At 37.2% G+C, this 16,031-nt stretch overlaps 1 protein-coding gene across 7 annotated transcripts in view; it reads left to right on the top strand.

The window, feature by feature from the left end:
• ARHGAP26 (Rho GTPase activating protein 26) overlaps positions 1–16,031 on the top strand; it is a 345,307-nt gene that overhangs the window by 115,755 nt on the left and 213,521 nt on the right. For all 7 annotated transcript variants that reach the window (XM_089531147.1, XM_089531141.1, XM_089531150.1 and 4 more), the window contains exons 7-10: positions 871–975; positions 3,372–3,501; positions 4,052–4,152; positions 8,643–8,737. In XM_089531147.1, coding sequence (XP_089387273.1) covers positions 871–975; positions 3,372–3,501; positions 4,052–4,152; positions 8,643–8,737 — 431 coding nt within the window. The remainder of the gene's footprint in view (positions 1–870; positions 976–3,371; positions 3,502–4,051; positions 4,153–8,642; positions 8,738–16,031) is intronic.

The following is a 16,031-nucleotide window of genomic DNA, read 5'->3' on the forward strand; positions in this document are numbered from 1 at the left end:
CTTTGATGGGCAGGAACAGTCCCACCTTGGGCTTTGGGTGGGGAAAAGTCTTTCCTTCAATTGATGAAAGATTTGCATTTGACATAGCACCTTGAATTTGTCAGATTTCAAGTGTTTCCTCAAATATGGTTCTTTTATTTAGTTTGTTTTGTGACTGACCATTGGAAGACATAAACACAGGTGTAATTTGTAAATCTGATTGACACAGCTCTGAGAAAATCCTATTGTGGAAGGAAAAACAGGTTAAATTAAGAGAATGTGATTTCTTCTTAACATCTAGTTTGATGTAGTATGTAACTGAGTTACTAGTTTTCTGCTGGCTTCCTTATGGGTCTGAGCAGTGCCCCAGTTGCTTTTATATTGTTCAGCTGGAAGAGGAGATCAGGCTACATACATGTTTGAGCATGTTGGATCCCTAATGCTTGCCTGGGTTCTTGCAATTAATATTCAGAGATGTAGATGAATCACAGCTTTTAAGAATTTCCCCATTTCAGTCCAACATTGTAACTTGTCATTTTCTGTTTGCCTGATAATAACTTTTCGAAGCTCTTAATAGTTTCAAGTCCTATTACCTTCATTGGTCTTATTCTCACTTCATAGATTTAATTAATGCATTTTTAAAGTTATTGCATAGGATTGCAACTATGCAGAACAACCATATGGGTATCTACTGAGAAGTACGTTCACAGTGGAATTTTCTCTCTGCTAAGTAAAGGACTGCAGTCTCAGTTGCTTTTCTTTTCTTTTTAATGGGCTGTGAAAGGGGTGGGAATAAAGGAGGACAACAGCAGAACTCTACTTGCTAACTCATATCTAAGCAAACACAAACATGTTTCTATCCTAACTCAGCCACTTTCTTTTCCTCTGCAGCTGTTGGCGTTTCTGCAAGGGCTCTTTACATTCTACCATCATGGTTATGAGCTTGCAAAGGATTTCAGTGATTTCAAGACGGAGCTGACAATCAGCATACAAAACGTAAGCACTGAGTGGAAACATATATCAGAATATCCCTTTATATTGGCATTTACTAGCTTACTGACCACTCCCCCCATTTTATTTTGCTGGTTATCAGTTAATGAGAATGTTTACTCATTTAATGGTAAGCCATTCTTCACTCCCCCACCCTTCTGAATGATAGTGAAGATGCTGATTAAGTACATAGCCTCAGTTATAGCTTATTGGCCAAGGGTGTATCAGCATCCATATTTAGGTGCATGGTCATTTCAGCAAGTCTTGAAAATAGTTTGGTCTTCTAGGAATGTAACATCATTCATGAGTGTTGGTGCCAGAAGCTGATGCTGGTAGTTTTCACTCTTGTAGGTTGTATGCTTGGTTTGGGATTCTTTTCATGCAGATTTATGCTTAGGACGTTTTGATGCCAATTTTTATGCCTTTTCTTTACAAGTTCTCAAAATATTGACAGTTGTTCCAGTTTTTCAGAAAACTTTAGAAAATTCTTGCAGAGCTTTATCTGAATACATAACAATGGGACTGAGCAGATGGGCAAGAAAAATTGGGCCAATACTGTTTTTTTAAAAAGCGGGTGGAAGCCCTGCTGTCTTCATGGCCTGATCTGAAGGCAGGTCAAACACCACTGCTTATATATTGTTCAGTCAAGCTGCACTGCTTGTTTTTTGTTTGTTTGTTTTTTGCCTCCCCACCATGCATGCACACCATCACACAAACACACTGCCTGTGGTCACCAATTACCTCCCTTTTCCTGCCCAGCTGCCATCCCATTTGACATTCCATGGGACTTGTCACACTGTAGCACATGTAATACACTGCACATACAGTGCATCAGTGTGCCCAGTGACACACTGGCAAAGCACACTCATGGAGACCCCTAAACATGCCCCCTTTCTCACCTTCTATCCATGTCCTGTTGTTGGACTATCTGGTTATTGTATGTTGTATTTGTTGTACTTTCACATTTTTGCTTTCCCACATTCCCACACTACACAGTGCTTTTTATATGCATATGCAATGATTCATATTTTCAGCATTAGGGCGGAGCATTGGAGTTTCTTTTTGCTCTGTTTTTTACCCTCAGAGTGTGGCTTCATGTTGGTTTCCACTCGGTTTGTCATCCTATGTCATCTAAACAGCTTGGCTTCAAGTTGATTTGAAGCCACTTTATATTGCCAGTGTAGAAAACCCCCCAGGAAACATAAAATATTACCTATAGTTCAGAGTCTGTACATATACAATATATGGGTAATGTAGCATATGCTTCCAGTTTTGTCTGTGTTTGACCATTTAGGATTAGAAATATCCTTAAATGAATTTTATCTATGCAAAGAAGGGAAAAAAGACCACATACATTTATGCTGCTATAAATTGCTGCTAGCAGTCCCACACTCCAGATTATTCCTGTTATCTATCTTTCAATGCATAATTACTTAGCCATTTTCTTTTTCCAAAAACGTTTGTAATACATATATTGTTTTGATCTCCAAAAGTGAGAAATTGTTGATGTTGTTGTTTTTGCTTACTATAAAATTAAACTGCCGGTACACACACGTTCCCTCTCTGTTATGGAACATTTTAAAAGGGCCTTGCTCATGAGAATCATACCTGGCAATGTGTGGACATACTGTTGGTTCTTAATATGCAGCCCAAGTGTGTGAGAGCCTATTTGGATCTCCCATTGGTTATTTTGAACCAGAGTTGGTCCTGTCATTATGGTGAGGCTGCCACTAAAATAGTAGATTTTTGTTGTCATTGAAAGTCAGCTTACTCTTGGCTATTAAGCTGTATTTTTACTGCCTTGGAAGAGGAGAGATGTGGGATTTTGTGCATGAATTTCCCAAATCATTTGAAGTCCCAATGCATCTTGGCTTTCAGGAGAAGGTGGGGGAAAGAACTGTTTACAACTATGTCGCAGGAAGAAAAAATTCTGAGGATAGCACTTTATTTTTTACACTGGGGTGGGCAGAATATAGATAGGGATGCACAAGTGATTTGTAAATCCGCAAGGGGGTACCTGACACCCTCCAAATGGTTTTAAAAACGGAAGAAAAGAAAATCCTTTCTGCCCTTCTCAGATAGATGGTTGAAATCAAGCACATTTGGGGAGAATATCAGTTTATGAAATGATTTCGTATGAGTTCTAGTTCTGGAAGAAGAAATATATTCCTGGGCCTAAGTACAGAGGCGACTTGTACTCAGCACTGTGTCTGCCTTCCTGAGTTAACAGTTTGCATGTGGCTCTGATCAATAGACCTCAGGGTTCTAGGGGAAAACAGAGCAGATCCTATAAGCCTTAAGACTGTCTATCTTTGTTTTAGCCAGTAGCAACCTCTTTGTAATGTCCTTTGTGTTTGTAAAGGCTCCTTGATACCAGTCTCACTTTTTGCTTTAAAATGCAGACAAGAAACCGTTTTGAAAGCACAAGATCAGAAGTTGAGTCCTTGATGAGGAAAATGAAGGAAAATCCTCATGAGCACAAAAATATCAGTCCTTACACAATGGAAGGCTACCTCTATGTCCAGGAGAAACGTAAGTGCCTTTATTCTGAGGCTGCACAGGTGTTCTCAGTATGAAATTAACATACAAGACTCTGTTTCTTCATTACAGGGATAAGAAAACAAGTGAAGTGGGCAGAGAGTTGAGAAGTATGTTTTTCAAAAACACAAGACAAAACACATTTTGACTTTATGTAGTCAATTAATGTGCAGAAACCTCACTATCTGTATATTAAATACAGTAAAAATGCCCTAAGTTTTGCCAAAAAGAGTTTGAATTATTCCATCTGAGTATACTCCCCTATGTCTGACATTAAGTCCTCTAAGAGGCCATACTCACGCTGTAAAATATGTGAATTACAGAGTCTGACCCAATTGTTTCATACTTTCAGACCACTTTTATTACCTCTGCACATCTCTGAAATTCAGACAGCTTGTAGGCAAAGCTATTTATTAGAAGCCCCTGCAGTCAATTGGTTTGCTGTTCTTAAAGGAGGTGAATTCAGTTATAATTATACAGTATTAGATAATTTTATATTATGTATGAATAACAAATAACAGTAAGTAATTTCAATTATTTTCAGGTCATTTTGGGACATCCTGGGTGAAACATTACTGCACATATCAGAGTGACTCTAAACGAATAACAATGGTGCCATTTGACCAAAAGTCTGGTGGAAAAGGGGTGAGTGAAATAGCAAAGTGAATAGTTCTAAGATTACTGTTATTATAATTATCACTTTGTGCTTGTGAAAAGTTTTTTTTAATACAAGGGAATGTTCCACATGATTATCCTTTTAACAGTAAGCAGAGTGGTCTGAAGAGAATGAGTTGGCAGAGAACAAAGTGGCACAGGGTTTGTTATTTCCAAAACCCTGCTGGCACACTATGGCTTGGATGAAGATGGGTTGTGATTTCTGTCCCTTCCCTTATTGCCCAGATCTTTGTTCAGATTTGTTTCTCAAATTCAAAAACTTTCCCATGTTGCTCCTAATGGTGATGTGGAGGTTGGACAATCTCAAGGCTGGAGAAGGCTACCTAATCTTGGGGTCTCCACGCAGGAGCTTTGGATCCTACAGATCTGAAAATCTTCTGCCCCACCACATAGACCATCCAGTTTTGGGTCCTTGAGGCAGTTACTACCAATGGAAGGTTTGCAAGTAGTGGAGTAACAATTGTGAAAAGCCTTGCTGGCATAGCAGTGGGCTCAAGAATGGACGCGCTACACCTCCTCTCACATGATATCAGGACTAAGGCATTTTTGCAGTCTTAACCCCTTTCATCCAGAGGATCTATGGGTTAAGATTGCACTGTAAATGTTTAGGATATTGAAATGCCTGGCAAGTAATAAATAGGCTATATAGTTAAGACATATTCCAAGTGGTGATTCCTATTTTTCTTCTTGTGCTTTACAGAAATATATTTGGTATTACTTCTGTCTTTTCATATTTGTGGTTTTCCCCCCAGCAGTGAATATTTTGTACATACGGTATATTATAAATTGTGCTCACTGCATGTGTAAAATAAATAAATAAATAAAAATTTTAAAAAATGAAAACAACAAAAAAGAGAAAAAAACACCCAGCAATAAAACAGAAGAAAACAAAGACATTGTAAAATAAAAACAGATTCAGAGCATTAATCTCAAAATCAAAATCTGTCATTCAAAACCATTAAAAGCTTGATGGAGCAGCCTCCATAGCCTGCCTATGAACACAGACCTCTAAGGAGGGAGTGCCATAATTGGAGGGCTACTACAGCAAAGCTTCATGTTGGTGGGTTTTATAAGTAAGCGGATGAGCCCTCCCTTTGCCATCTACATCATTAGAGGGAGAGTGAGGCCTGCCAGCTCCATTGGGCCTGCCTAAAGTAAGTGGATGAGCCCTCCCTTTGCTATCTATAGCATCAGAGGGAGAGTGAGGACTGCCAGCTCCACCGGGCCTGGCCTGAACTAAGAGCCCTCCTCCAGTCCATCTCCCTTGGTCCAGGCCTCAGAGGGAGAGAAGAACCACTGGACCTGATTTCCTTCACCGCCACCATTTCCTTCTCCTTTTGTGTGGTGTCTTTTTAGATTGTAAGCTTGAGGGCAGGGAACTATCTAATTAAAAATAATAATTGTAAGCTGCTCTGATAGCCTTTAGGGCTGAAGGGTGGAGTATAAGTACTGTAATAAATAAAAATATATATAATAAGGGGCATATTCAGATGGAGCATATGTTACTCCCAGATTGCATTGGAAACATACTATAGAAATTTAAAATCCTCAGCCAGAGACCTCTTCTAGTGCCTCTGACCAAATCACAAACTCCAACACTCCACAGGATACAGCCATGGAATTAAATTGGAATCATACTGCTATAATGGTATAGAGCTCCAAGAGTGAGATACTGTAGTCCTTGCTTTTTTCAGTTTCTCTTAAGACCTGTCTTCAAGTGCTCTTAAGGGATATGGTAACTACTAATAAAGTTCACACCCAGAGATGAACTACTATCCTTCAGGGCAAGACAGTCCTTTAGGTAACAATTTTAATAGCTTGTGCAAGCTGCTACAGTGAGGAAGATTCTTCCCACAGCTAGGTGTGTAGAGTGATGCCAAAGCCAAAAAATAAAAAAAAATAAATCTAAACTGCAAAGGTTGGCTCATTTGTCAAGGTGTTTGCTGCAAGAAGAGGTGAATTCATCAGCCTCATTTTTTTTATTGAGTCAGGAGATTTTTTTAGTCAATTTAATTGCATTAACATGGTATTCCTATCTGTATCTATGTCTCAGAATCAAAGAACATGTGTTTGTGTATGGGGGTGGCATGAACAAATGTTTTCCTAAATGGACAGATGTTGCCTTGATGCCATTGTCAGGTCCAAACCTCCCTGAGAGGTTCTGGGTTTAATTTCCCATCAAGTGAGGACATTGTCTTTTCATTATTTAAAGCTTAATGTTGAATATGTGACTTCTGGTTCAATAGCAGGAACACTTTTGCAATGAATAGATTGATTAGGACCCCTTGTCCTTGTTAACTGTAAGTTGTGGTATGGCCCCAGTTCTCTTTTAACAAGTTACTGTTTATAACTTTTCCGTAGCCATAGTTTGAACTCATATGCCCAAGCATGTAGTACACACATACATGTGCAAATGTATGTATAAACACTTTGTCACACATCTATGATCTCCTCCAATTCTATTTCTATGATTCTGTGTACATACATGATCTTAAAAGAGCAAGTCCAAAGATTGGGAACAAGTATTATCTTGATTTTGGCTTTTCTAGGCATTGACTTAACATATTTTCATATTCTTATTGTCAACACATTGTCTTGAGGAAATGTTAACATAAAAATAATCCTGCCACTAAGAAATCTGCTTTGTATGGAAACTTTCAAAGCATAAAGCCTTTAACAAAATAGCCCCTTCACATACAGACTCATTGCAGTCATTTTTGCAGCACACAGGTTGAAGTCATGTCTAGCAGCACGTGCTTGTATTTCATTTGCTGAGGATGAGAGGTGAATCATTCCTTTCACTTTGTCTTGGCTTGCAGCATTTTACATATTTGCATTTGATTTGGTAATAGTCCTAGATCAATAAAGATCTACAGCTATTGCATTTAAATTAGTTTTCCTAGTACTCTTATTGGGTAAAGTCATCCCTGAAGCTAAATCATTGCTAGACATGTACTAACCTAGCCTTTCTGAAGTACCATTTCTCCAGTGGAATAAGATCCATTCATTTTCGATAGAATTCCTGCTTGTAGCCATGATTCATGCTGTAGGGCAGCGTTCCTGCCAGTGTAGCTGTGCAGAAGCATTTTTTAGTGCCTCATTCTCAGGATATTTCCAAATATCCCTCAACCAAACCAAATCCAACAAAAGAGGAGGGATGTGTTCTTATGCTATGCAAGAAGACAAATCACATTTCCTTCAGGAAAAAGAATTGAACATTAGATAAAGAAATCTGCAGAAATATGCACTGTAGATAAGTTCCAGTCATTTGAAAGAAATCTGTAACTGATAAGACCCAATACTGGGCTTTTCAGTACTGGAAACACAATATAATGGTACCTGAATAATGGGTAAAGCCTTATGGGAAAAGGACAGAGCTATAGGAAGCATGTCAGATGAACTAATCTTCTGCCATTATTGTGAGATTTAAGAACATTTGAATGAGGGGCCTCCTTTGTTGGCGCACAGAGAGATGCGCTGTGTCCACTATCTGATTGAAGTGAATGTCCTGAACTTTCTCTCTGGAAAAATTTGGTGGTGAGCATGGAGGGGCAAATGTTTGATTGCCTTATATCATTAGGGTGTGCAATACTTTGAAATGGTTGTGGATTGCAGCTGTAGGTTATATTCATATTGGTCAAAAATCTTTCTTATGAAAAATACTCAGGACTAGATGTAATCACAGTGTTAATTATAAACAAAAGCATTTGGTATCTTTGAAAATTAACAAGCATAAACTTCCCTAGACAGAAGTCTACATCATTGGGTTGTGATGTCAACCAACCCATGAACAGGGTTTTAGAAAGAGTGTCAGAAAGATTGATGGACACTACATCATTATCTTTGGAAACAGGCCATGACAGTGAAGTAGAAACTCCACAGTTGGGGAGTGCATGCCACTGAATATCAGCATCAGGGGTGAACCCAGCTGAAGGAGATTATTGCCTGGTGTTCAAACTTTGCTTTCAGGCTTTTAGTAAAAAATCTTGATTTTTCCAAAGGAAATGTAATTTATTAACTTGTATATTATATTTGCTTGGTAGTGGTATTAGGAACAGAAAAAGTGTGTGTGTCTGTGTATCTACATACACACATGTAGAGCCCCTTCCCCCTCATTGTTCAACCTCTTTTTGTAATACCATTTTCTGTCAGTTGTGCTAGGAATTAACTGAGCTGCACTCCAACAACCTCTCAAATACCAAATGTTCCTCAGTTCTGGACTACAAGAGCATTTGCTTTGATATGGCAAGGTTCTTATGCTCTTGCCTGTTCTAAAATTAACAGATTTCACCAGTGATTTCTATATGAAACTCTGGTAGCTTAAGGGTGCACTGAAATCAGCACTAGGCCACACAGTACCTCCAAGATTAACATAACTAGCATTCAAAACACAGCTATTATCAGTATATGATGTGAAAATATATGCACACTACCAATCCTTGATCTTTATCATCTCTCAGGGAGAAGATGAAGCCATTATCCTTAAATCCTGCACACGTCGGAAAACGGATTCCATAGAAAAGAGATTTTGCTTTGATGTAGAAGCAGTAGATCGGTGAGTTTAACATGCCTTTGGCTTTTCTCTTTGTGGGCCCTAAAATGCAGATTTGCTGCTTCAGCTTAGGAACTTTTGGAGACATTGCAAAATGGATCTGGAAGTTAGCCCAGGCTCCTTTCAGATTCTATGTTCTCTACACACAGGGAGTTGGATCCAATGATGTAATTTTTGTGATTGAACTACCTCTCTAAAGGGAGCATTTGGGAGATTTATTTTGCCTTTGATAAATGTATGTTACTTGGCACCCAGAATTAGTTTGGGAGCAGATTTTAGACTTTTGTATTCCAGTCTAGTATATGTCATTTTGGGTAGAAGTAAACCACTGTACTCTAATATCTATATAAGATCTCATATGAGATAAAAGATCCAATATTTATCTTGATGCAATATCCCTCTGATCTTGCCCAGGTTACATTTCTGGGCCATAGAACAAGTAAATAAGCCCTGTAACTGTTAGAGATTAGTAGATCAGTCTGGTCCCCAACTGTATTAGTTTGATGTGTCTGTTTTCATGATCTCATTTTTTATTTCATCTGTGATTTTTCTTTTTAAAATCTACAGCAAAATAGTACTTAAATATGTGTATTTGAAAATATTTTCTTCCAATATATAAATTTAGAAACCCATTTTCTTGTAAAATTCACATGTTGGTAGGCATCTTTTGACCTAAGAACTACACCACTATATTTGAAGAAGAAAATCCAAATAATACCTGTTCTGATCTGTACCTCATCCCAAGAGGTACTGATTCTGTCAGTTTTGTATTAGAACAGACAAAGAATTTTCTCAAGTATCTCTGGTGAATGTAATAATAAATAATTTAATATTTTTATATTGTTCTTTGTTGTATTCAGAATGCTTATTTTACTTCTGCAGCCCTTACAGAAGCCTTGCAACATAGGACATTGTTGTTTCCATGTTGCTGATGTGAAAACTGAGAAAACAGTGACCCCCCCCCCCCCCCCCGAGATTAAATAATGCATTAATAGTTGAAATAAGATCAGAACTGGGGGTGTCTGGTTTATATTTCAGACTTTGTGTCAAGTATGAGCTTTCATGAGATTCATATACTATTTTTAAGAACCATTGTTCTTTATACTTCCATTTTTCCAGTGGTTGTACTTTTATTTCCTTTAAAAGTTAAACACCTTCTAATTTTCCAGCTTAAAAATTAATAAATTGCAGGGTTATTTAAAAATAATTTGCAACTTACATATGACTCAATCATATTTTAAATTTCTATCTAAATACTGTATATACACTATACAACATCTATTTTTGTAGATCTGAAGGGCTTGGAAATTATTAGTAATCATGTAAACATTTGAAAGAAATTAAATTATCCACCCAGTAACTTTGAATTAACCTCCTAATCAAAGAAGAGATTTGAAATATGTACATAGAAAAAATATTTACCTATTTTAATAAGTACGTAGTAATTTAATATTTCCCCCAACATGTACTTGTAGGCTGCTTCTGCACTGAAATAATGCAGTTAGACACCACTTTAACTGCCATGGCAGACTTCAATGGTGTGAAATTCTAGGATTTGTGGTTTTGTGAGATATCTAGCCTTTTCTGTCAGAGAATGCTGGTACCACAACAAACTACAAATCCCAGGTTTCTGTAACATGGAGCGACTGCGTTTAAAGCAATGTCACACTGCATTATTTCTTCAGTGCAGATGCAGCCATAGTCTTCCGAAAACAGGTTAAATTTAGTTTACTGAGTGGGTGACTTTAATAACATATTCAAGTCTGTGAACACATGGTGAATAATCACATGAAATACCAAATGTTTTTCTTGTTTGCAAAGTTCTAAGTGGAATGGGAATGGAATAGTAGGCATAACTATTCTAAAATGGTTTTTGAAGCCTGCTTAATTCTTTCAAGTTTATTTTTAATCAGAGTCTTAGGATGACTTAATGTGGTCCACTAGTCTGCAGGATTTACTGATCATAAATATATGCAAGTGAAACATGACCTGAACTTCATGAAGTTCAGTCTACCAGAAGCATTGCTCCTCTTGTCTGCTTTTAAAGGTGCCAACCGTACACACACACACACACACACACACAGAGAGAGAGAGAGAGAGAGAGATATCTCAATTTACACTAGGGATGAGTTCCTGGATTTGTGATGTAAATTAAAACTGGTATAAATAAATTTAGTTTCTTCCTTTCAGACTATAAGACTCCAGTTGCCTTCTTCCCACCTGAGCAAGCAGAGGAATACAATGAAAACACTTTAAAGCTCATGTTGAAGTGTTTAAAACATTTGACTTCTACATGAAAGCTGCTTGTAAAGAGCCCTGGTGGTGCAGTGGTTAAATGCCTGTACTGCAGCCACTCACTCAAAACCATAAGGTTGCGAGTTCAAGACCAGCAAAAGGGCTCAAATTCGACTCAGGCTTGCATCCTTCCAAGGTCGCTAAAATGAGTACCCAGATTGTTGGGGGCAAATTAGCTTACAGTTGTAAACCGCTTAGATACTGTTTAGGCAGTATGAAGTGATATATAAATGAAGCTGGTACTCTTCTAGCCACACCAAACTGCTCAAAACTTTACATTAAAATTGCAAACATCCTTGCTCTCACCTCACCCACCTAACTCTCCCACCTCACTCAACTGCATAGATCTGCTGGGAGATCTATGCATTGTGAGTGATATATATATTTATTTAATTCTGGAGAAATGTTGTAAATTTGAAATGTGTGCATTTGGCCAGCTGATTGCAGATCTCTTGATATTTATCTTATGTATGGTTGAGACGGTTTGCAGATTTTAAAATCTAGGGAAGGTCAATTAATTTATATAATGCCTTATTTATTGCTTGAACCAGATATTTAGATGGATTTAATCTACAGTTCATCAATTATAGACACACTGCAATAGTGTTTTGGCTGGTTTAATTAACTGGATTGTAATAGCATGTCCAGCTAGAAATGTTATCTTACCATGGCTGGATTCAAAGCTTATCATTCTGGCAAGTGTCAGTTGCAGGGAAGTGATACAGCATATCAAAAGCTTTTTGGCTCTTAGTTTCTATAACGTTCTTTCACCTTTTGCAATTGAATATGCATTTCTTTTAAAACACCACATATAACTGAGAAGAATCAGCAATATTAATTGTAAACATAAAGAACTACAGATAGAATATATGTATGTAAAGTTTAAATGTATAATACATTACCTTAGAGCTTGATTGCCAGTGATTTAGTTTCAATAAGTCTTAAGTAAACCTAATGTAAAACAGCAAAATTTAGTAGCAGGCTGGCAGAGGAGACAGCATGATCACGAAGCATGATATTTTAGGTCAGAATTTTGTGGGTTTTTACCTGTCCATGACACTGGGATGTTGCAGGGCAAATTCCTTCCTTCAGCCCTTATCAAACAATTACTGTTGACAATTACTGTATTGTTCCAAAATGGGTGTGGCAGTACAGCAGGTGGGAAAGTGGGTAAATTTCTTAACAGCATGTTGCATGTCTTCTTCCCCTCTTTAAACATATACAGTGTGCTCGCACCGTACATGGGTGGACTATACATGGCTTATGCTGAAGCCGTGCAGCAATAAAACATATGGTGTGTGCACTGCTGCGACCACACGCTCCATTGTTTTCAATGGGGCGTGAGCATACGTGCAATTCCTTTTATGCGGGGGGGGGAGGGGGATCCGGAAAGGGACCCCTGTGTTAAGGAAAGTCCCACTGTACTTTTATTAGAAAACATAAAGGCATATCAATTTCTGCAATAAAATTCTCCAAATTACATAAAATTCAATATTACAACAGAGTTCAGTTTCTGCTATCTACAGACATGAAACATATACATAGATGAATAACTGATAAAAATTATTTCCACTTTCTTACCATTAGTTTACATGCAATTTTAAACAGATCTAAAACAAGGAAAACACCACTATATTCTTCTACCTATGATTTAAAACACAAAGGCTTAATTTGGTCAATATTGTCATTTCAGCTCTTTCCCATAGGAATTGTAAAAAGGGCTCTAAGTCTTCCATGAACCTGTCTACTGATTTAGCTCTTAAAATAGTTTATCCATTTCAGTTATCTCAAAAATCTTCACCATCTAATCCTTCTACCATTGGAATCTCAACACTTTTCCAACTTTGAGTTTATAGTAGTCTTGCCATTTTAATCCTGTTTAATATCTTCTCACATTATTTCTTTATTGATCACTTGTCAAGCCTAGTTGAAGGAATTCTAGCTTAAAACAATATTTTACGTTTAAAATATTCTGAATAATCTCATAAATCTACTTCCAATACTTTTTTTTGCAGGACCATCACATATGATCCTTCCTGGAGTTTGGCTTTCCAACATCTTTTTTTAATGCCTTGTATATTTTTGATAGTTTTTCTGGAGTATAGTGTTTTCTGAATATATTTTATACAAGTTCTCTTTAAGGTTATTGGATAATGTAAATTTTAGATCCTTCTTTCACATTTTCTCCATTTCTCTAACCAAACACTCCTTATTCCTCTTCCATCTCAATTTTCAATAATAACTTGTACATTTTGCCAGTTTAATGATCATCATTGGCACATAATTGTAATTGGTGGGGGTGTACTTTGTATTTTGCTCCCTTTGCTTTGTAATCCGCCTTGATTCCGCAAGGAAAAGGCGGAATATAAATAAATCATTATTATAATTGTAACTCAAATTCTGTTTTCTTATATTCAAAGCTATATAACATTTATCCATTTGATATATTTCTGTCATCTCTTCTACTGATATGAATTGATATTGAAACCTGCCGAAAACAACTCATCATTTGTTTTAAATCTACTTTGACCCTTCTCTATTATCAATATGTCTTGATAAGTCATCCATTTTTCTTTTTCATTTTTATCAGTCTTACAAAATACTTCTTGTACAGATACCCATAATGGTGTTTTGAGATATAACCTGGATTAGTATTTAGTCCAAATCCTAAACATCCCTCTTCTAGTTCAATGATTAGTAAAGTCTATTGACTTTGACTTTGTTGGGCAATAAATACAAATGTCATCCATATTTATTTTAAAATGTATTTATTTAATTCATTTATATCCCACCTTTCTCCCAATAATGGGACTCAAGGCAGCGAAACTTAGATCTTTAAGGGGCTCATAAAAAAAGGTAGAACCCTGGGGCACTTCACAGCACAATGGCCAAGGGGCTGACTGAACAGGTGTCCTCCAAAGTGAACTGTCACTCTAAAGCTAACATCTTTTCATTTTTCAGCATTATCCAATATTGTATCCATAGCAGACAGCAAGCTGCAAAGTACAAGTCAGGTAGTCCCAAACTGCCTCCCCTTTGTCTATCAGCCTGGAGCTCTTTGAACATTACCCTTGGCTTCTTTCCCTGTCAAATGAATTTTGTTAAATCTTTCTGCCAATTCTTGGCAGAATTGCTACTTTATATTTCTCTAAAGTTTTCAGTAGCGGTTCCAAAGGGTCTTTCCTATTTTCTCCTCTCTCAAAGGAGACAGTCCATTAAATACATTGACTGTCACTTGGCATTTGTGTCTTGGGCTATTTTGAATATTGTACATTACCTATTTACAACAGAACTTGGCCTCTGTTTTTTAAAGTACCATATGAGCATTAATAGCCTCTTTTTTTAAAGGAATACATTATTGCTGTTGGTGTTTCTGTCACTTCATCCTCTTTTTATTTCTATTCCACCTTTCTTCCAAAACTGGAACTCAAGGTGGTTTACAATTTAAAAACACAATCCAACTAAAACATAGAAAACATTCAAAAAAGTGAACATTTAAAATGAGATTAAACTATTGACAATATTAAAATGATTGAAAACTACATTCTAAAAAATAAAATACCATTAAAAGATAGAAAATAAGTTTTTTTAAAAAAAAGAATACCGTCATCCCATTTAAAAAAAATCCACTTTAAAAACCTGCTGAAATATAAAGTTTTTTGCCTGCCAATGAAAGGAAAGCAGGGAGGGGACCATTCTGCTCCACCCTCAGCAGGGAGTTCCAGAGTTTAAGGGAAGCCACCGAAAAGGTCTTCTCTTACATGCCCACCAACCATGCTTGCTATGGTAGTGGGACTGAAGAAAGGGCCTCTTCTGATGATCTCAGGGCCCAGGCAGACTCATGTAGGAAGATAAAGTGCACAAACAGACAGGCCAAAAATAAAGCTGCTTCGGGTCACTTTGGAGGTATGCTGTTTAAATGATGCATGTGTCCTAAGAGGCTGGAAACTGTGCCAAAGCCGCGCTTCAGTCCTAAGGACTGGAGTACAGCTTTGGCACAGTTTCTGGCCTCTTAGGACGCATGCATAATTTAAACAGCATACCTCCAAAGTAACCTGAAGCAGCTTTATTTTGGTCTGTCTGTTCGGGCCCAAAGCCTGCCAGATAGGCTGGACCTGGGCTATATAGGGCTTTATAGGTTATCACCAGCACATTGAATCATACCTGAAAATAAACTGACAGCCTGTGAAGCTGTTTTAATAGAGTAGTAGTATGTTACTTACGTAACTACTTAAATAACAAGTAATTCCTTGTTGTTTAAGAATAACACTTTACACCACAATCTTCTGCTTTTTGTTATTTTACAGAAATATACACTAAAATAAAATAAAATAAAATGGCCCTCAATCGCCCAACCCATGACTTGCCCAAAACATTTTAGAATTACAGTTGGTCCTCAATATCCATGGATTTTTATCCACAGATTCAACCACCCACGGCTTGAAAATATTAAAAAATAACACAAGTTACAAAAATAAACCTTGCTTTTGCCATTTTATATGTGACACTGTTTTGTCCCAAGAGCAATACTATGGACTTTGAGTGTAGTAAGGCCTCTGGCTCTCGAGAACACAGCCAGAACAAAAGACTTGTCCACAAATTTCTTAAGTTTCAAAAGCTTTACTGGTTATAAACACAAACATGAAACTGATCTCCTTTTTCTTAATAGTCCTTCCTAAATACCTTGCTCTCTCTTCCTGGTGGATTATATCTTTCTTCTTTTGAGGACTATCTTTCTTCTTCGGTGGACTTATCTTTTTGTCAAAGGAAAATACTCTCTCCAGGTCTGACTTGGCTGAAATCTTACTACACACTGAAACTTACTAGAGGGAGACAGTAAGAGACCCTGGGATTTCCCACAATCCTTGCCTTTCTTAAAGCTGTAGATCTCTATTTCCCCTCCTAAACTGATACATAGAAAAGCTAATATAATCTCAACTAAATATATGTCTCAAGAGCATCAAAGATGCTCTGGAGGCATGACAGACACCATTTCACTATG

This window comes from Sceloporus occidentalis, unplaced genomic scaffold (assembly GCF_023333645.1).
Source record: "Sceloporus occidentalis isolate IW3139 unplaced genomic scaffold, rSceOcc1.0.p SCAF_1, whole genome shotgun sequence".
Lineage (NCBI taxonomy): Eukaryota > Metazoa > Chordata > Lepidosauria > Squamata > Phrynosomatidae > Sceloporus > Sceloporus occidentalis.